This window comes from Leuresthes tenuis, unplaced genomic scaffold (assembly GCF_036924035.1).
Source record: "Leuresthes tenuis unplaced genomic scaffold, fLeuTen1.0.hap1 SCAF_14, whole genome shotgun sequence".
NCBI classification, from domain to species: Eukaryota; Metazoa; Chordata; class Actinopteri; order Atheriniformes; family Atherinopsidae; genus Leuresthes; species Leuresthes tenuis.
The window spans coordinates 34448724-34471237 of NW_027325368.1; the positions used below are offsets into that span (position 1 = coordinate 34448724).

Genomic DNA, 22514 nt, shown 5'->3' on the forward strand with positions numbered 1-22514 from the left:
ACACAAAGCCCACAGCTGAAAGGGAATAGGATGAAAGTAATATGAAATAAAGCTGCATATTTTGCCATTGAAAATATCTTAATTGGTTAAGTCAAAATGTGTTTTTATATCAAATGTAAGGTCATAATGAAATTATTTTGATAATAGGTCGTGATCTAAAGTGGGCCGGCCTGAGGCAAGAAACTATGAAACACCCTGTTTTTTATTTTTCAGTTTCCCCCCCCCCTCCCCCTGAGGGATTGCCACCTTATTGTGGTCAGGGGGGTTGCGTGCCTCAGTGACCTTAAGAGCTATACCAGCAGGAGCTTAGTCTTCAGGTGGGACACCCGTTGGACAGGTCTGAAGGTGGAGGCCTGACAAAGTGCAATCCACTTCTCCAGGTTTGGGTTGGACACATGGCTAACAACCTAATTCCATGAAGAAAACATTGTTACTATAAGCACAGAAAAAAAGATGTTTACACCTGGTGACCCCTTCACATTTCTGAATGCCCCCTGCCCTAGAACCGGCTCTGATCCTGTTTGTGGTTGTTTGTCCTGACGGTAATCTGTAAAATATGTTTGCAATCTCTACATGACAGTGTATATGTATTTTTTGTATTTCTGTTGTCAATCTGCAAAAATGCACAAAAATGAGAGGTTTTTACAAATGGGCAAGGCAAGTTTATTTGTAGAGCACAATTCATACACAGGGCAATTCAAAGTGCTTTACAGCTACGTAAAATCACAAGAAGGCAAATAAAATCATTCCAAAAACATAAAAAAATGTATCATTAATTAATTAAATTAAAAGCTCAGAGTACAGATAAAATACTTTCAGTTGTCATATTCACAGCTAAATAGAACTGTTTTCAGCCTGGATTTGAACATTGTCAGAGTGGAGGCCTGTCTCACATCTTCTGGAAGACTGTTCCAGATTTTAGGAGCATAAAGCTGAAACGCAGCCTCACCTTGTTTAGTCCTGACTCTGGGCACCAGCAGGAGACCCCTCCCTGAGGTTCTCAGAGTCCCAGTTGGTTCATATGGCTCTAACATGTCAGAGATGTACTTTGGCGCTAGACCATGAAGAGACTTGTACACAAGCAGAGCTGTGTATATATGTACATGTGTGTAATATTTACCCTGTAAACATGCATTTTAATTTTACGTAGGAGTAACTTTCACATAAAGGGTTATACAAATGTAAATGCTTTCACCCTACAAATGTATGTTAGGTGGAATTCACACATTTAAAGACTGATTTGGTCATTTGAACCAGAGTTTGCATATTTGTGGCGCACTTCCTGTCAGTTTGTGAGGCATGTGATGTGTTCTAAATGTGAAGCACAGCCATTTTAGTTAAACTCTGAACATTTGAGTTGATAAAATCAAGACAGGCCTTGTTTTAAAATCAACAGGAGTGTTAAAACAAGTAGGAGAGTCAGGGTTTAGATTCCCAGAAATGATGTCACATCAATAGCCCTACGCAATGACTGTTCATAATGACAGATGACGATTATTTGTTTATTTTATACACAACAATATCATTTGTTGATATAATTTTAAGGGTTAATATAATTATTTTCTATTTGCTAAGGAAACATTGTCAGGAGTCATGTTACACAACTGGAATCAAACAATAACTGAAACATTTTTTTCTGAACCATTGACTTTATAGTAGAGCTTAGATAATATCACACAGAAGAAGAACCTGTGTCCCTGTACATGTTCTCAACAGCTGAGCGTATGTATCTATTAAAGCATCATTCACACACACAGTGACACTGAGTGGAGATAAAAAAATGAATATCCTTAATCCTCAACAGTATGAAATGTAATGTGGAGAGATATTAACGTGTAAAGCATGCAACGGTTTAGTTATTAGTTATGTTTTTATAATTCTTTTGCTTTCCATGTATTTGTAGTTATGTCTACAGTAAGTAAAAAAAGTAGATTAGGTAGAATATTGATTAAAATTTGAGTTTTTACAGAGTTTCATGATGGAGAAGGAGAAAATACCAGTCTGTGTGTATTCTATGTCCTTGTGGTCTTTGCAGGTGAGGCAAAGAAATGGTCTGGAAATTTTATTATGGTCAGGCCACTCTAAACACAAGGTTTTTACTAGGGTCTGCATGAGGCATTTCGATTTGTGTGTATATATATATGTATATTTTTTGGATATACCTGTCTGTCTCTTCACAATTAATCACCTCACTTCTCCTTTGGAGTTAATTTTCATTAAATATAATTTCACTGGATTCTTGATACTGACTTGTTGCCATCACTGAGGTTTGCTGTTTATTTCCCAGCATGCAAGGCCATAGTGGATGAACTTAACTACTCAATCAGTCAGGTGGACCCAAAGAAGACAATCAATGTTGGCAGCTTTAGACTCAACCCTGATGGAACCATGAAAGACAAAAAGGTACAGTACTCTGGTGTGTAAGTAAAGATACTTACCTTACCCCTTACCTATCTGTTGAAGCTCCTAATTTTTTTTTTAAACAAAACTCTGCTCATAGCTTTGGAGTAGTACATCTCTCTGTTTTGGGACGTAGAAAATGAAAATATGAGTCGATTGCTAAATGTATTTGATTAATAATTTTACTGAGTATTTGGTAACATTGTGTGGGGAAATAGTTAAAGGTCTTGGAATGACCACATCAAAGCCTGGACCTCAGTCTCACTAAAGTTTGCTGCTGATTTTGTAAAGACTGAAAATCCTAGTGGCTTCATGTGCCACACTTATAATGACATATTCCAAGTGATTTTCAGTTACAAACACTTGTTTTCATTCATGGGTAGAACCTTGACGGGGCAAAAATGACAGTTTTGTTAACCCACTGCTGTTCGTCTTCATGATTCAAACAGAGGTGGCTCAACCCTGTATTACTGTGCTTACATATATTAAGCTGGCATCATGGAAAGAGCTTAGTGACAACATCAGTGTTGGGTAGTCTGGCAAGTTCCAAAATGCTGGCTTAATGTGTTTCAGCATACACAAGGCGGGTTTTTTTGCCTCTGTTATTGCCTGCGTTGCCAACTCAGAGGTTTATCAGCGGTGGATCAATTTCAACCTGCGTTCGGTCTCTGTACTTTCACACGACATGATGTGCAACAATGAAGTGTCAGAAGATGCATGGTGTTTTGGATCTATTGAAATTAAGATATTTCATACATTTCTGCGTGGTTTTTCATCCATCTTTTTTCTGGCACTTATTTGGGACACAGAGACAAAGTCTCATGCTCCTCCGGGGGGCACCTAGTATTTTTCCAAGCCATCCGAGAGATATAGTCTCTCCAGCTGGTCGTCTGTCTACCTGAGACCTCCTCCCAGTGGCACATGCAACGAAACACGGAGGTGTCCAGAACTGCCTCCTTACAATGCAACTTGACTCTGATCCCCTCCTGTATGACTAAGCTCCTCATCCTATCCCTAAAGGCGACCCTAACCATCCTTTTATACAAAACTAATTTCTGCCCCTTGTATTCGCAATCTCAACAATCCTACCTCATGTGTGCTTACAGATGTTGAAATAATTTTTGGTACCCTTGAAACAATGCTTCATTTTTCAATTCAATTCAATCGTATACATATAGCACCAAATTACAGCAAATGTCATCTCAAGGCTCTTCAATGATATGATCCAATTCAGGCCAATTATGTTTGTTTATGTATTTCGCAGACGCTTTTATCCTATTAAAATCCAATTCATTGTAATACAATCATAATCTAATCAAATTCAATTAATTAAATTCCAACTTAGTCCAATTTATACATACAGAGTTGAAAAAAAAGGCACCTAGCTAAAGTAAGCAACAAATTGCACTGAAACTTCTCTTTGATCCAATCTCCCATCCTGAGCATCTTTGAGGCCACTGTGGAAAGAAAAAACTCCCTTTTAACAGGAAGAATCCTCTGACAGAATGTTTTTTCCAGTTTCAAACCCAAGAACATGCTCAAACGGAGACTGGTTCACCCAAAGGACAAAACACCCAAACACAAACTGAGGGGCGTTGTCTATGCAGTGCAGTCAAGACTCAGCGGTGCACCTACATCTGAAGGTAAAGGGACTTGGAGTAGAGGACGCCATCATCTTCCTGCTCCACCATGCCTGTACCCACCTGGACAAACCGGGAAGCACTGTGAGAATCGTGTTTTTATTTTTTTATTTTATTTATGTATTTTTTTTCCAGTGTGTTCAACACCATCTGGCCTGCCCTGCTGGGGAGTAAACTGACGATGCAGGTGGACCCCCCTCTGGTTTCCTGGATTACAGACTATCTGACGGGTCGTCCTCAGTATGTCAGACTGCAGGACTGTGTGTGTGACACTGTGGTCAGCAGCACAGGGACCCCACAGGGAACTGTTCTCTCCCCTTTTCTGTTCACGCTGTACACCTCTGACTTTCAGTTCCACTCTGAGTCCAGCCACCTGCTGAAGTTTTCGGATGACTCTGCAATTGCTGGCTGTGTCAGTGAGGAGAAGGAGGAGGAGTACAGGGGTGTTGTGGATTCCTTCATCAGGTGGTGTTAGACTAACCATCTGCATCTTAATACCACCAAGACAAAGGAGCTGGTGGTGGATTTCCGCAGGAGGAAATCTGCCCCCACACCCATTTCCATCGACGGTGGTCCAGGATTAAATACCTTGGAGTACACTTGGACAACAAACTGAACTGGGCCAAGAACACGGAGGCTGTGTACAAGAAGGGTCAGAGCCGACTCTATTTCCTGAGGAGGCTCCGGTCTTTCGATGTATGTAACATCATGCTGAGGACGTTCTACCAGTCAGTGGTAGCCAGTGCCGTCTTCTTTGGTTTGGTGTGCTGGGGCAGCAGGCTGAGGGCAGCAGATGCCAACAAGATCAACAAGATCATCAGGAAGACTGTCTCCGTCCTGGGGATCCAGCTTGACCCTTTGTTGGTGGTGTCTGAGAGGAGGATGCTGTGTAAACTGCATAATATCCTTGACAACAACACTCACCAAAGCCACCATGCCAGAGGAAGTCCTTTCTGCCTGTGGCCATCAGACTGTTTAATTCATCTACCTCAGGTCGAGAGAGGGTAGGTGGAAATACTGCGTCCTGAGGCCAAATACCAAATGTCACTTTATCCAATGCCACTTACACAATGCCACTTTCTCCAAATCACTTGTTTGTGTGTTTGTATATATGGTTCTTATTGAGGCTGCTAAATTGCACACTACACAGAATTGTATTCAGGTGGCCTCAGGTATCACATTCCCAGCACCTACAATGCAGCATTGTCTCTCCTCCCCAGGCAGTTTCACAACCATTCACACCTTGGATCCTGTGACCAAAACTTACCCTTTCAGGCAGGTAGACAATTCAGAGGTGATAATGACTAATGACATGCACATTGGTCAGAGGGCTCAGTCAGTGGGTCTACATGATGAGATTAACTCGATTATAGCTATAGTTGTGTTCTGCTCCTTATCTGAGGGTAATTATCCTTTAATATATGGCGGTGAATGAATGGAATCACTGGCACAAAGCATGCAATACCACAGTACGATAGGTGGCGCTGTCCCCATTTCAGCTATCGCTAATAGAGCCACTTCCTGTTGACGTCTTCACCACCAACAACAACAAACTCAGGCATTCGAGAAAGATGGTGAACAAAGAGCAAGATGAAGCTACGTCCCTCTACTTTTGTTTGTTATGAGCATTGTTATGGCAAAAACACGATGCACAACAGCGCATTCTCCAACGGCGATTTCTTTCCGACGGTGGCAAAAAACAAGAGTACTATCGGTTTTCCGGGTGACAATCCCGGAAAAAAAATCTCAAGGATGCGCAGAGCGCTCAATCTGATCCCCCACGTGCTGCTGCCGTCTATATGTACATTTAGTGTACATTTGGAGTGCGTTATCTCTGGGTCTTAATCCGATCGCGAGTAACCTGATCCGATCCGTTTTTTTTGTCAGATTAAGGTGTCTGCATGAACTGAATAACTCTGTTTTACTTTAATCTAGCCATTAATCCTGTTGTTGGCCTCTAGTTAAAACTATGCTAGAAATTTAAGGGCGTACACTCACACTTTTTCTTCCAGTATGTTGCACACAATGAACTTTTCTCTTCCATAATATTACAGCATAACATTTGAACACTGTGAAACATGACTGAGCTGCTGTGATTCAGAGATAAAGAGATTTGGTGAACGGTCTTCTCAGGTTAGATTGGTCTGTGATGTTTCTGTGGGTTTGAGTATGATGCTGTTTGAACACTGAACAGAGTATGGATCCAGGCTGTTGTTCCTTGTATAATGAGATCAAGTCCCAGTGAAACCTGGACATCCTTTGTAGTTCAGGAATCAAGCTATCATAAAGTGTCCATCTCAGCTATCACAGCTAAAAACCACCAATCTAACTTTGCTTGGAATTATTTAAAAAGGAAAAGATTATACAGATGCAAATGCTGATGGAAAGAAGCACTATATTGAAGTAAATAATAACTTTATGAAATGTCAAAAAAGTAATACGCACTGCATAAAAAAAAAAGGAAAAAGTTGCATTGTTTTTCTAATGTCACAACATTTATTGTGAGTTGCACTATTGTATTAATTTTTCTCCAACGTCTTCTTTAATGATGGACAGTCGGACCTAAGTGTCTAGTCTTTTCTACCACATGCCAAAGATTCTCAGTGGGGGTTAAGGTCTGGGCATAAACATTAGTCTTAGCTTGATGAATCCTGACATTGTCATCTTCAAATATATTTGTACCATTAGAAAAGAAAAAAATCTGTTGATGGGGAAAACCTGTTCATTCAGTTAGTCAGCTGACCTAATTTCTTGGGCATTTAACACTGATGAACCTCGACCTGACCAAAGCCAGATCAATTGTTCAGTTATTCAGGTGTGGGCAAATTTTTGTATTTTTTGTAAAGTGGCATTTTAATTTGAACTGTATTCAGCTATTGTATAGAAAAGAGAAAAGGTTTTGAGGTAATAGAGCACCTCAGAATAGTAAAAACAGATGCATAACAACAGAATGTCCAAGACAATAATCAACCGGCAGGGTATCGTTCACATAATCGGCTAATGTCGTGGTGGAATTGAATCATGAAAAAAGTCCTAACCTCCAGCTAATGGTTGCTAACTTTTGTTGCTAGCAGTAACCGCCAGCTCCTTTTGTCTTTTGTTCCCTTTATTTGGTTTGATAACACTACCTTAATCAAATATGAAAACAGCAGCTGATTTAGTAATATATTTTGAAAAATAATTATCATGATGAAACTAATACTAACAGTAGTAACAATAATAATAATGATAATAATAACAATAGTAATGATTTATAACAGTAATACGAGCAGCGATAGGGAAACTCATAAAAACACCTTTGCTTACAGTAATAGTCAAAATAACTTAGTTTTTATAACGATTACCATGAGTGGGAAGCTTAAAACAAAAAATAGGGAGCACCCAGCATGGAAACTTAAAGTGCAACTGCTTTCAGTCTGGCTCCTATGCAGAGTCTCCTATCATGTCCACATCCCTGCAGAAACTGGAATATGTACAAAGATGAAAATGCTTCAGTTCAGTTTTATTTGTATAGTGGCACTTAAAAGATGCAGCTAAATTCAATCCAATTATTGTCTACACTCATTGTAATACTATCATAATCCAATCAATTTCAATTAATTAAACTCCAAATTAGTGCAATTCATACATACAGAGCCAATTTAAGAAAAAAATAAATTAAAAAAAAAGTTCCTGAGCTAAGGAAACCGACAGATTGCACTGAAACTTCTCTTTGATCCAACCTCTCGTCCTGAATGTGCACAAGGCGACTGTGGAGAGAAAAAACTTCCTTTTAAAAGGAAGAAACCTCCATCAGAACCAGGAAGAGCGGCCATCTGCCTCAACCAGCTGGAGGCTGAGAGGACAGAAAAGAGGGGACAACAAGCAGCGTAACACCAGGCCAGAGATACCTGCTGAGAGAGAGAAACACAAGTTAATGACAGCAATGATGTCATATGTACATGGAGGGAGGAGAGGTGCATCATGGGAGCTCCCCCAGCAGGCTGGGCCTATAGCAGCAGAATTATGGGATGTTTCAGGCTCACCTGAGCCATCCCTAACTATAAGCTTTATCAGAAAGGAAAGTTTCAGCCTGATCTCAAAAGTGGAAAGGGTGTCTGCTTCCCGGACATTTACTGGCAGCTTATTCCACAAGAGAGGGGCCTGATAACTGAAGGCTCTGCCTCCCATTCTACTTTTAGAAACTCTGGGAACAACAAGTAAACCTGCAGTTTGGGAGCAAAGTGCTCTGTTAGGAAAATATCTTACAATGAGATATTTAAGATATGATGGAGCTCGGTCATTAAGAGCTTTATATGTGAGAAGAAGAATCTTAAATTCTATCCTGAAAGATTTGTGCTTCAAGCATGTGAAGCACAAATCATAAAAACATGATATATTCTTTGGGAGCTGGGATCTTACATCAACACTTAAGATAGATGAAGGAGAGCGAAGAATTTCATTTTATTGACATTTTTTAATTTTTATCAAGACTGCTGCTTTAAGTTAATAGTGCTCTGTCTAAAGTGCAATGACCCACTCAAGAATTGCAAAATTACACATTTTAAAGAGCCTAGTTGAAATTGACATTTTCTGCATCTCAAATCAACTTATTGCCTCCTTAATTTGCAACTCAGACTGTGGTGGTGGAAAAGTACTTGTATCGTATTACATATAATTACAACTGTATTACCACACCATAAAAATGCTCCTTCACAAATAAACATTATTCAAAGGAATTGGTTTTCACTACAGGAAAATTGCCACTATTCGATTAAGATAGTTACTCATATGTGAAATAAGTGGCAGTGATTTGAAAGAAAGCACAGCCATTCACCACATCTGAAAAGAGCCTGAAAAAAGTTGGCTGCACATTCTCCTGAACATCTCTTTTTATATGTGAAACTGGCTAGAGATTCAGTGTGTACAAACTATAACAATGATGCTTTTAGTACAATCTTTTTGTTTTCTGCACGAAGGGGCTTAAGCTGTCAGAGAAATAAAACTACCCCCACAGAGACCCATGTCTGTGCAACGTTGCCAGTCAAATCCTACTTGATGATTTTTTCTGGAAAGGTATAAAAAGCTCTGGTATTCTGGTGACCCCATCAATAACTTATATTTCTATAGAGGATCTTCATAGAATGAGATGCTTAACTTCCAGCCAGATTAGTTTTTCTGGCGAAAACAGTTTGGGGTTGTTATCATTTTAGTCTCTAGGCCCATGACAGTGTTTCCTCCAAAGATGAGCTCCTCCTCTATCTTTAGCTGACACTAACCTCCACCTGTTGCATTGTGTAGTCTAAGCCACAGAAGAAGCCAAACCTTGATCCCATGCCCTCCCGGTTCCCTCCTTTTCAGCAGCTTTTGACCTAGTGTGAATCAGAGAGGGAGGGATGTCACAGCTTAGATGCCATCAGTGTGGAGGATTTTCAGGTTTTAAGTCTCTGCTCTTTGGCCTCCTCACAGTAGGACTTCCTGGGGGTATGGAGCTGCTCTGTGGCACAAAAGTTAAACCTGCCTGCCATAACAATGACACATTTAAGGCCTCTAAAGACATTGAACTTAGTTCGAGCTGCTAGTTGATCTCATAGTGACCAGTGGGAAGTCATGCATTGAGAATGAGAGGATGCACAATGGCAAGCTGACACAGTGACGCATAACATCACAGTCCAGAAATGTGACTGAGTGTGGTGACATGCAGTCCTTTTTTAATCCAGAAGGTTTTGTGCCTGCTCCTTGCGGGATTGCTAAAGCAGCATCTGGAGAAATGTATGTGTAGCTATCCACAGAGCATTTCTGTGCAATCTCCACATCAAGCTGCAAGATATAGCTGCAAGCATAAGTTTTTGTTTTGTTCAGGTGCTATCAAAAAAGACCGTAGACCTTACAGACAAATACGGAGAAATAGTCCTGTCTCTGTTGATGGTTTCTGTTGCACATTTAGAAGTTGTACTTTAGAAAACGTTGATGAAGCATTCTTAAAAACAAACAAAAAAAAATAGGGTTTAAACGGGAGAATGAAACGCCTCATGCGACTCATACTTGATTCACATGACTGGTCATGTGCGATAGCTTGCAACAAACGTGGCTGCTACTCACAGGCATTAAAAAAGAAACAACAGACCCAGTGGTAAGAATAGCTGAATGGCCTCTTATACTTAAATTTTGTGTTTAACGGAGCCAGCCAGCTATTACCCTTCTACTTAATGTGAAGCTGAGTTCAAACTAACTATGGTGTGATATAGAGAGCCATGAAGTTCAAATAATGAACTTAATGTAAATATTTGTAGTCGGACTGGCTTTCACTAAAATATTTGGCTTTCATTGAATGTATTGTTCTGTCCAGCTGGGACATTTGGCCAATAGTTTTCCTGTGGTTGAAAATGACATAAGAAGGTGACAGAGGACGGAAAGACATATGAAAAAAGAAACGACAGTTTTATGAAACAAGCAATTTACTAATTACTTATTCCCTCTTTTACAGAAATTGGTGTCAAAACTTTTGTTTGTTCTCATAGCTTCTCATTCATCTACTTTTTGCACATTGGGACTTTGGACCTCTCTTCTTTGGAGATGACCTTGAGGTCTTTAAAGCTTACTCCCACAGTTTCTTGGATTCTCCATGATCCCAATATGGTTTTCTGTAATCTATTTTTTTGGGATGTTTCCTCCAGGGTGTTGGAGAGGGGGGTCTGACCCATTGTTAAACCTCAGATTCAGGAGGAAGTGCTTTTTCCCAGATCTTTACCCTTGCAGAGGATCATAGGAGTTTGACCATCCAGTCTACATGTGTTTTGCAGACTTGGAAAAGGTCCATTGTGGTAAAGAGAGAGCTCAGTTGGAAGGCAAAGCTAAATATTTGTGGGTCGTTCTTTGTTCCAACTCTCACTTATGGTTTGGTAGTGACCGAAAGAACAAGATTGTGGATACAAGGGATAGAGATGGGGTGAGAAGCTTGGCCATCCAGAGGGAGCTTGGAGTAGAGCCGCTGCTCCTCTGCATCAAAAGGAGACGGGTAAGGTGGTTCGGGCATTTGGTTAGGATGCCTCCTGGTCAACTCCCTTTGGAGGTTTTCCGGGCACGTCCAACTGAGAGGAGGCACCGAGGCCGAGGAACACCTCGGGATCACCCACGAAGATCTGGACAGTGTCACTGGGGAGAGCGATGTCTGGGTTTCTCTTCTGAACCTGTTGCCTCCGCAACCATCAACAGTCCAGTGCTGCAAAGATTATTATGGGGCAGAATACTTCACTTTTCTTTCACCAAACAAATCGTGCATCAGAGTATTTTTGTTTCCATTTATCTAGGTTAACTTTTCCAAAGGCAAGACAAGCCTTTGTATGCTTGTCTTTGAGGAATGAGTCTTCCTTGGTTAGCATTTATGAAGACAAATGTTTTACCAACATGGTAACTTGGCACCTCACAATTTGATTCAATTATGAGGCTGCAATGTGTTTTAAGAAAATTATAGGATTTAGGATCTTGATTAAACAGTTTTTCAATAAAGATCTTTTTTCTCATCATGTCACTATTCCTTATTTTTATTGCAAAACATTTGTAACAATTCAAAATTAATTTACGTCCATTATGTTTTATTAATGTAACAAATAGAAAAGATAAAGACCTGGAAGGTTATACTTGCTTACATATGATACAGATGACGGGAAAGGGGTGTCTGTAGTAGCATGTTGGCTCTGGTTGTACAACTGAATATAGGCATAAATTCCTAGTAATAAAGGCAGCGATAGTTTATAATTTGCTTTGAACTTTCAAATTTAGCAGGAAGCATGGTTGGTAATAATCCTAGTTGGATGTGTTTATCATGTTTGTTATATTGCTGAATAATTTTAGTTCATCGAAGCCAAAGTTCTATGAGCCAGGGTGTCTGCTGATTTCTCACTCGGGCATCTTGACATGCTTGACCATAGATGGAACTCGTAGTGTAATTATATTTGGCTCGCGCGATAATGCCAAATGTCTACTAGAGCTGGCCTGCCGGTAGACCGCTAATACTATGAATCCCAGAATGCACTACTGGTGCGTTGGCGTGTCAATCCGGACCCACAAGCGCCCCCCTCTGTTGACATTCATCAGTGACCTCATCCTACCAGTCGTAAAATCTGAGAATTGATTCAGATTCTTCTAGATTCACATCTCGATACAGCAAAGAGTTGGGTATTTCCCTGAGCCTTTGTACCAATGCTTTGAGATGTTGGCATTGCTCAGATTTACCAGGAAGGCCTTGCTGCCAGTTCTTGTCAGCCTTGGACACTAGCAAAAGATTCACTTTTGGCTTCCTATTAAACTCTGAGAATTTTCAGATTGCATTTTCCCAAAAGTTTGCAACAGTTTCAAAATGAATTATTTTGGACATGAACTAGTCTGACACTGTGTCTCATTGTTTTTTGTCATGTTTGTATGATTTTAGATCTGCTATTACCTATAAACCTATCATTCTAATGAAAATTTTATTGTAAATCAAAATTCAACTTGTGTATGTTTACTTTATGGCTCAGCTGTAATAATAAAGTGGTCAAGCATTATGGGTTTTTCAATGTTGAGTGGCTACTATTTAAAAGTATAGCAGGCTATGACCAATATATGCCTATTTGATGTTTTGTTTTCCATAAATCTTCTTTTTTTTTTTCTCTCGCAAAGTGATTAGCTATAATTTCAGTGTTGCACCAGGCCTTCTGTTCTTCATCCTTTCCATAACTGCTCACATTAGCTAGCTCAAGGTTATAATTTAATGACTTTCTGACAATGTGTATCATTTATGATCAGAATTGCCAGTTTATTACAGTCATCTTCAGTACACAGTATCGCAATCAACCTTTCATTGTGGACATTTTAATTCGCTAATATGAGCTTTAAATATAATAAAAGACACAATTACATTTTAATTTTTCTTTCCACACATGGCTTTGATGTCATTATTATTAATTTATGGGTCTTCATTGACCCATATCAGCAGGACAATGAAATTGAAAGGCCCCTGTCCACAGTGGTGCAATAATGGCTCCTTGTCCAGTGGGAATTGAATGGAGGATAGCATCCCTGAGAAGTCTTTTCTCTGGCCTAACCGGTCACAGCCCAGTAACACCCCCACCACCATCCACCCCATTCTTCAAACAACGCTGTGACTGACAGCTCCCTTTCACAAGGCTCCGACTGGCAAGGAAAGGGTTTAATTCCAAACCATTTTGTAGTATGGCATGATAATGATTTAGACCCCAGCCAGAGATAGACTGACATGATATTATTGTTGGTTAGACGGAGAGGAGCCCTTTTTTGTTGTTTGTTTTTGTAATGTGGTTTCGATGGGGTTGAAAATAGTTAACATTTTCATCAGGATAATTTATTATTCCAAATGGCATGAGGGAATTAAGAATATTTATAACAACCAAAACATTTGCAGATAGATTTGTATGATAACAAAGAAGATGCTTGGATTGTGTACCCCATCATCTTACCCCCCAGCTGTTGTACTGGCTGCTCTGTCTTTATGCATCTTTAAATATTTAAGAATCCCTCTTATGATGTTGTTACAATTGGCAAAGTATACATGCCAATGAATCTGTAAAAGTAATCATCATAATATATGATGAGTAATTATTCATTAAAGCACTTTTTCTTTTCATATTCAATATTCATATATGTTCTTGTTGGTAACAGTGTGAAAACTTGTTCCATTCAAGAACTACAATGTCAACCTATCACCAAACTCATGATTAATGAAGCTGTTGTTATTATTAGTATTGTTTTTATGTTAGATTATTTTATTTATTTGTATGTTATTTTTGTTAATTTTGAAACGAGGTACTTTCAGACTGGTGAATAACCTCCAGAAAAATTCAGATGATGAATTATGTGTTTTCCCCTCATGAGCCAGAGAGACATATGACCCATTAGGTTTAAACAAATTACATTAATAGGTGTATATTTCAGGAAGAAGTCTCATCTCACAGAACATGAATGTCCATATTTAAGAGATAAATATGTCTTTATAGCCATTAAGAAACCTCTATCACATGAACAGTAAACTGTGTTTTTAAACTTAAAAAAAGTAAGAGCTCGTAAACAGACGTAAGGTAAGATGATTTAATTTAATAGATGTTGTGCCCAGTAGAGCTGAGCCTCCTGGTGAAAAACAATTAGACCATGAAGGTAATTAGTCAATAATTACAAAAACACTATGGACAAAATTTAATTCCTTCAGTTCATGAAATGTCACTACTGGTGCCAAAGTCAGAGCAGAATTTGATTGACAGGTGAACCTCATCGTGACTGGGCAGCATGACCTACATCCTTCGGTGCACAGCCCTTCCAACCTTTGGCCATGTGGTCTACCACGTTCTGTTGACTGACCAACTTCCTTCCTCTACAGCAAAAGTTTGTTTAGCTCAAGGGGTCCTCTGAATGTAGAACGACTGTGAAGTTAAACAGGTGGAGTTGCCTTTTATGACACATGACATTATTGATTGGTTGGATTTAGTTTTCTAGAGAATATGTTTGTTCAGTAAACAAAAAGGCAGATGTATCAGAACAGACGGCAGAGAGACTTTTAGTGACTCTATGACAGCTCAGTGTGTTTTGTGGGTATGTACAAAGTAATCGTGGTCTGAGGGAAAAACGGCAGCCAATACAGAATTGGAAAAGCAAGGGGGTCAGGGAATAATTTATCTATATAGTAAGAAAATGCTGCTCATCTGCAAGATGCCCTTAAATGTTGATCTCATCCTCCCTTTGCTGTAGCCCCTCCGCCCCTCCCAACATCCACCCCACCACCTTTGGACCAAAAAAAACAAAACCAAGATTTGCTCCTTTGATCATTTGATGATGGAGAGGCATGAATAGGGCAAAACACACTGCAGAGGCAGTGCCGGGGCTGATGAGATAAACTGTTTACCCTGCACTTGGTTACTGCTGAGCCTCCCTGTTTCCATTTCTTATACCAATCCTACAGACCACACAAAATGAACCATATCCTTGTATTTTTTAAATTCTTTTTTAGCCCAGTTGGAGGTGTTAAGAGCACCAACCCATGCCTCCACTGTCTATGCCCTCTCCCCTCCTGAATGTCACTCCTGTCACTCGATATACTAGGGCTGGTGAGAACAGAGCACTGCAACTGTCTTGACCTGTCTAGACACCACTGCCATGATGTTTTGTCTCAAAGGGGAAGTGAGGGAAGGGCAGCAAAAAGAGGATGGTAGAGGAAAGGTGGAGAGGGTATTCATGTAGGTTAAAAGTCAGAGTTGGAGGGTGAGGTTCGTTAGTTCTGAAGGGGAAAACACAGCGGAAACAAAAGGTCACCCTTGTGACCCACCCAGAGCCCTGTTGTGTTGCACAGCTGACAGTTGGTCAGCCCAGACTCTGAGGAAGACTATGACAACATCTGCGCTTATCTCCTTTACCATAAGCCAGCCCTTTCTGTTGTTTTGGACCATCCAGGCATCGTATATGGAGGTGTATTTGAATTGCTTTTTAATCCTAATTCAAGTTAGCTCTTTTAGAGATATGCACTTGAGTTCAATACATTAACGAAGAAGAATGTATTATTGTAAAAGAGCTAGAACAGGTCGGAGCCATAGGATTCAAACTGTTTGTTCTCAATGTTTCTCCTCTCTCTGCATGATATGGCAAGGTCCCACTTGCTCGTTCTGAGACACACCTCAGTGATCTCCTGGATGGGGTTTGCAACAGCATGAGCGACTATGCCCTCTACGAGGACCCAGACACCCGGCGTAAACAGTACATGAGGTTTGCTCCTAGAAGCAGCGGGGGCATGGATGACTTCCCAGACTTTAAAAACTTCCAGTTTGATGGACCTGAGGCATCCAACGACCTGAAATTCGCAGTGAGTGCTGAACTACATAATTTAACTATAGAACACAATATATTTGTGACATCCATAATTAGGAGTAGGGACTGTTCTGGAAGTTGGAGGTTTTTGCAGAACAGATCCAGGTCATGCCAGTTTTAGTCATAATTATGTTGTGTAAAAAGTTTTAGTAGCTGTTTCCTGCCTTCAAACAAGTGTCTTGCATGAACTGGGTTGCAGCTACAAAAATGAAGGCATTTCTGGCACGGACTCTTTATCAATTCATTACTCAGACGCAACCAGTTCATTCTTCAGAATTGATCAGTTCAGAAGCTATCAGGTATGTAAGCAGGAAGTATCATACCGTGCTTTTGTAGTGTGTAGTATTTTATCAAACACAGCAGTTCATAATTTAATAACATTGAGCTTTAGTAGTCCACACAGTATGAAATTAGCTAATGATAGATATAAAAAGTCATTTTGCAGGGTTGTCGCTATGGACCAGAATGACCTCCTGTTAATATTATTTGTTATGACAGAGCTGAAGAAGCCTCTGATTAAACAAACTTTGTTGTTTAATAACTGTTCTGTAGAAGGTGAGCAGTATTGTCTATTATGTTGAACAGCTTGTGTAGCATTCTTCTCCAGAGCGGTCCCCAGCCTCAGTCTTCTTTGTCAGTTTGCTCAGTTTCTTTGAGTTTCTGGCTCTGATGATGCAAAGGAGATTTGTACTCTCCACCACAAACTTGGAGGAGATTTGAAATATTTTGGTGCAGTCATTGAGGGACCCTTAAGAAGTACAGTCTGTTTTGTCCCTTTTTTGTAAATGGCTTCAGTATTGTATTTCATTAAGGGCAGATGCATGAGATTTCTTAGGTACTGGAACAAGGCAAGTCTTCCTCAGCTCTGGAACTTTCTCCTGACTCATGCTAAGGTTGAAGAGGTGCTGTAGAGTCCCACACAGCTGTTCTGCATAGGTCTTCAGGACCCTGAGGCTGACACCGTCTGGATCTGCAGCTTTGTTCTGCTTCAGTCTCTCTTGCTACCTCTTTACCTGACTCCTGGAGATTGGGAGGCAGAGGAGGTCTCAGTGAGTCTTGCCGTGGGGGAGATGTTGGTGAGGCTGTGTTAAAAGCCATGACTGAAGTGGAGGGTGACATTATGGAGGTGTGACAGGGAGGATGTGGGTACAGGTAGGGTGTGAGGTCTGTGTTGCTGGAGGCAGGGGAGGAGCATGCGTGATTGTTGTGTTGAGTGTTGATCTGACCTGAACGTATTGAGGTACATGTTCAGCTCAATGGCTCTGTCCAGACTTCCATCAGGCTGATCCTCTTGAAGCCAGTGATCTTTTTCATCCCTGACCCCACATCTCACATTATTTTGCTGAAGCTTTCTTTCTAGCTGTTTCTATGCATCATGTTGTTCTCTGTTATCTTCTTTTTCAACTGCTTTTGAACAGTCCTAAATAATTACCTGTCTCCCTGCAGCTTTTCTAGGGTTTGTTATTAGGGAAGCAGCTTACTGTCATTGTGAGGATTATAGTCTCCACTCAGAAGTTTATGTAGACTGACATGACATTGATATCATCTCCAGATGGCTCACATTTCAGTGCATTTCAGTCTGAGGCTGCAAAGCAGTCCGTCAGAGTTTGTTCATCTTCCTGAGACCATCCTCTCAAACTTTTTTTTTATTATCACAGGGTTGCTGCTGAACAATGGGTGTATAGATGGAGGTGAGGAAAACAAGATTTTGGTCTTATTTTCGTAATGGAGAATGGGTGAAAAAGAGCTGTATGCAATATTTTACATTTCCACAGAATAATGCCAAAATTTAATTTCCTCTGGTGAAGCAGTGGAAAGTGTAGAAGAAATGAAAACACAGTTGAAATCTCCAGAGATTACCAATGTATTGGGGTGTTGTTTTTATAACTTGGTCACAACTGAGCTGATTACATTGCAGAGTAACTTAACTAGATTAAGTCTCTTGATAGATGATAAGGATGATAAGGACGTAAACTATACAGTTTTTCTGTATAGTTGGAAAGTTGGATAAAGAGGCAATGGTCCAATCTCAGTTCCTACAGCCATGTCTCAGTGAGCCACTAATACTGCATTTTTTCTATTCTTGCAGTGTCCGTGTGAGCACTCCATTTATTTTTCAGTTTTCTTACATTCTCCATGTTTATTAAGGGAAGAAATCATTTAAAATTCCAGTCAGTTAAAAAAAAACTTTAGAAAGTCTACTTAATAAGATTAAAAATTGTTTAATTGTGTTTTTATATTGTCATTCTTATATCATTCTTGATATATTATTAAGAATTAATATTTATTCTGAAATAATATAGTCACCCACCATGCCTTTGTAGGTTTTATTTTGTACAAATTGTGTACATACAGGTATACATACTTTATATCTCCATACAAGGAGAAAAGATTTGCCCTAAAGGGGGGTGTAGCTGCTTTTCGTAGTATATTTTTTTCCTTTTGGGATAGAATTTTCAGGAAAATATCTGGTTAATATTTTATTGTTTAACCTTGCATTCCTTTCATCATCCTAATTTGAGCTTTTTCTTTCTTTCTTTTTCTATTGCTTGATAATAATTCAGACCCACTATACAGAAAGAAATAAGGAAAATTAGATCATGATGAGGTTGATTCATCATGGCAGCAGCCTGTGCTTTTTTTAGCCTGCAGAATTCAAGCCTAACCAGCTGATCAAACCTGAGCAACCAATAATGAAGGTTATCATCAGGCTCTGCTGGAGAGTTTTGGGAGCTGTGTCTGAGCCCAGTCGTCACAATGGCTGAACAGTTAGGCAAACAGAAAGGAAACATGGCCACCGCCCTGCAAGCTGCATGCTCTCCATTGTGTGGACAGTGGGTGTGTGTGTGTGTTTGCATGGCCGAGCTTGCTCAACTTTGGTTCCCTCAAGCCAAGACTGTCCTGTTTGTATTTTTTTCTCAGTGTGAAACGGTGGTGGAGGAGCTGGAGGATGCCATCATCTCTGTGTTCAGCCAGGCTGGGGAGAATGTGCACGAGGAATTATGCAACAGAGTATCAGGTAGGACTAATTTTACTTTGATATAAATATAAAACAGCTCCTTTTACCTCCCCTGGTCCCTCACAGAGAAGTGTAGTCATTCCTTCCAGTGCTAGACTTTTCAGAATAAAACCACATAAATTCCTGAAAAAAGAAGCAAAACAAATTCTAGATTTTATTTTATTTTTTTTTAATTTTAGCTATAATGAGATGCAGCCTAAGTGTCTGTCACTTTTTTTACGTCTTTATATTCACCTATTTTTTAGCTTCCTTATATTTATTGAGTTTTACTTTACTGAAACAAGACATTTACATCAGTGCTTGATTTTTTCCCCCTCTGGCTCTTACAGCCTCATGTAACAACAGAGGCCATTTTGTAAGATTTTCTGTCTTTATAGAGTTTTATTTCAACATTAAATTCACTTCAGTTATGCCTGTATTTTACAGCCAGATTTTAAGGAGTTATTTTCTAACTCCCAATCAGTCTCTTTTTCAAATATGACCACTAGAAACTTCTGTTGCACCTTATCTTACCTGTTATTCTTAGATTTTGTGTCAGAAATGTTTTAATAAGCTGCCATATTTACATGCATTTGTGAGTCATTTAGTCCATGACTGATTTTATTTTTTCTCTTTGGGATTTTTTTTTCCAGATTTCTGTAAAGGAAGTCACACGAATGAGGAGTTATAGTGGTTCCTTTTTTCAGTGGAGCTCTGTGGGACCAAATTTGTTGCAGAGATTAAGAAGCGTTTTGATGAAAATAATTTTTGCTAAATGAGTAACAATGTTTTTAAATAAATAAAAGATCAAGCGTTGTGTGGATTTGTCTGTCTCTCCTCCTGCACTCTCGGTCTGGCTGCAGGTGTTTAACTGACAACAGTTATACCTGCATATTGAACACATTCACAAAGGCTATTTCCCTCGGGGAATTTACTCTTGTGAAATTTAGAACAATTTAGCGAGTAGTCTATATAGTGTAGTAGCACATTAAAATATCCCCGATTAGCTTCTATCACAGAAGCTGGATGTCTTTGAGTTTGAGGCGGTAGGCCATTTGTCTGTTTTCATTAATTATTTTATATTAAACAGTGATTGGTCATGAGAAGCTGGAGCAGAGTGTGTTGTAAGCTCTTTTTAGTTTTCTAAGTGTTCACAAGATGCTAGATTGTTCTGTGCTTTTATCTGAATGTCAGCTGCAAGTGTCGTCTCACAAAATAGCAGGTGTACAAGCCAGAGCAAACACTGAAGATTCCTTTGTCTGATTGGACCAGATCTCGTTGTAGCTGGTTGATGATTGGTCACAGTGTGTGTATTGATATGCTGAAGGGGACGCATGCTTGATAACTGAAAGTGCATCCTACTGAACTCCTCTCTGTACACTAATTGCTCAAAGGTTTCAAAATGGCAGAGTTTCCTAAGTACAGCAATAATCAAAATTAGGTCAATGCTGATTATGGCTTTTAGATTGCATCTCTACTCATGGCTTCAGTGAAAGGATAAACTGAGCGTCAGGAAAAAACTTCACTTAAATATAGGGTGCACAAATGTAAAAAGGCTCCTTTTACATCCCCTACCCCCTCGCAGAAAGTGGAGTAATTCCCTGCAGTCTTTAATCCAAGTCCCAGAAAAACAAGCAAAACAAATTCGATTATTTTTTTTCATAATGAGATGGAACCTAACTGTCGGGTCACGTTTTTCACTTCATTGTCTTTACTTATTTTTGAGCTTCACTATGTGCATTAAGTGTTGCTTTACTGAAACAAGATGACATATGCATCAGTACTTGATTTATAAAGTTATTTTTTAAGTTTTATTTAAAAAATAAATTCACATTAGTAATGCCTTTAGTTTATAGCCAGCTTGGGATTTTAAGGAGTTATTCTGTAACTCACATCAGTCCCTTTTTCAAATATGACCACCCAAAACTTCTGTCACAACTTATTTTAACATTAAGCTGTAGGACTTTGATGTTTGTTCTTTAATTTAATGTTTTATAGATTCGGCCATAAAAAGAAATAGAAACTGATTTTTCTGTTTGATTAAAAAATTGTGGTTGGTCATGAGAAGCTGACCTTAAAAGAGAATGTATCGTAAAAAAGATTAGAAATTAACTTTTCAATACTAAACCAATTAGTGCTATGTAAAATGGGGATTGGTCATGAGAAGCTGGAGCAGACTTTATTAGAAAATTCTATGATTTCTTATTATGTCAGATTTTCAGAAATAAAATCAAGATTGGGTCAATACCGATAATGACTTTCAATAGGTTTTAGACTGCACCTGTACTCGTGGCTTCGGTGAAGGGGCAAACTGAGTATCGGGAAGAAATTAAAAAAAAAACCTTATCTTGGAAAAAAATCAAAAGGTCATCATAATTAGTGACGGTCAGTACACAAACCATCAGTTAGACATGGGAATAGACTAATGTTTGTGAAATCATATGACTTACAAGGTCTGGTCAGATCTTAAGACCGAAATCATGACCAGGATTTCTGTCATGAGCTAATTCTAAATGGACCTTAACAGGCCTGCCCATATAGGGCCCATGAAACAAATAGTTGGTTACACCTTCTAAACCCCTTTGTTCTGTCCATATATGTGCGCAGTGCGTGAACTGAACACAAAAAATTCTTCAGGCACAGAAGAAGGTGGCGGAGAGAATACCACAAGGACGATGGGTGAAAATGAGCCCACCACCTTGGGCACAAAAGCAGCATAGGGCTTCAGTGAAACTCTGATATCCCACGGGGCAAACTGGATGCAGGAAGGATGCACTAAGAGTGCATGAATCTCACTCACACGCTTCGTACATGCCAAAGCCAGTAGCAACACTGTGTTCATTGACAAGTGTCTGAGTTCAAGCTCATCTAATAGCTCAATAAGAGGCCTGGAGAGACCATCCAGCAACACTGCCAAACACTGCCAACACTGTCAGGGGTCCGGAGAAAGGAAGAAGCCTACCCACCCCCTTCATAAAACACCAAATCAAAGGATGTTGACTTGTCTATTTTACCTAGACAGCAACCAGGTGAAACTTAATCATTGCGAAAGCCCTCTGTTTGTCAATTAACTCCTGTAGGACTGACAAAATCACACCAACAGAACACTGAAAAGGGGCGTGTCCCAGGTCGGTGGGTATGGTGTATTCTCCCATGATGTGAAAAGATCCAACTCGGCACTCCAAAGTGCATCCACACCTGCTCCACAATTGCTGGATTTGTTCATTCAAGATTGAAGAAGCTTTATTTATCCCAAGAGAATTGTAGAATCCAGTTGCCATATAAAGGTGTGCCCCTAAAGAGCAGGTCCACACCCTGAGTATCCCAGACAAGTGTTGCCCTGAGAGACAAGAAGCAGTCACTCCTCCATAGGGTCAGTCTGTGCGCTAGCGTTTGTAACTGACAGGAACACAAACCCCCTTGGCAATTAATATAAGTCACCGTCATTCTGTTGTCAATTCTCACCGGAACATGTATCTGCTAGGAAACAGAAGAAAAAACTTTAGGGAGGGAAATACTGCTAAGAGCGCTAGGTAATTTTATGTGGGATCACTGAAGATACCTGCTCTAGAGACCTCTCACATACCGGCCCTTGTGTATATCAACCCAAACCTCTCGCATCATGCAAG

The 22514-nt window shown here is 39.7% G+C and overlaps 1 protein-coding gene across 1 annotated transcript in view; it reads left to right on the forward strand.

Annotated features, from left to right (window-relative positions):
* Positions 1-19701, forward strand: part of cnpy1 (canopy FGF signaling regulator 1) — a 35019-nt gene extending 15318 nt beyond the window's left edge. The window contains exons 3-6 of the mRNA XM_072363113.1: positions 2288-2403; positions 15670-15882; positions 18810-18906; positions 19539-19701. Coding sequence (XP_072219214.1) covers positions 2288-2403; positions 15670-15882; positions 18810-18906; positions 19539-19576 — 464 coding nt within the window. The 3' untranslated portion in view covers positions 19577-19701. The remainder of the gene's footprint in view (positions 1-2287; positions 2404-15669; positions 15883-18809; positions 18907-19538) is intronic.
* The last annotated feature ends 2813 nt before the right edge of the window (positions 19702-22514 follow it).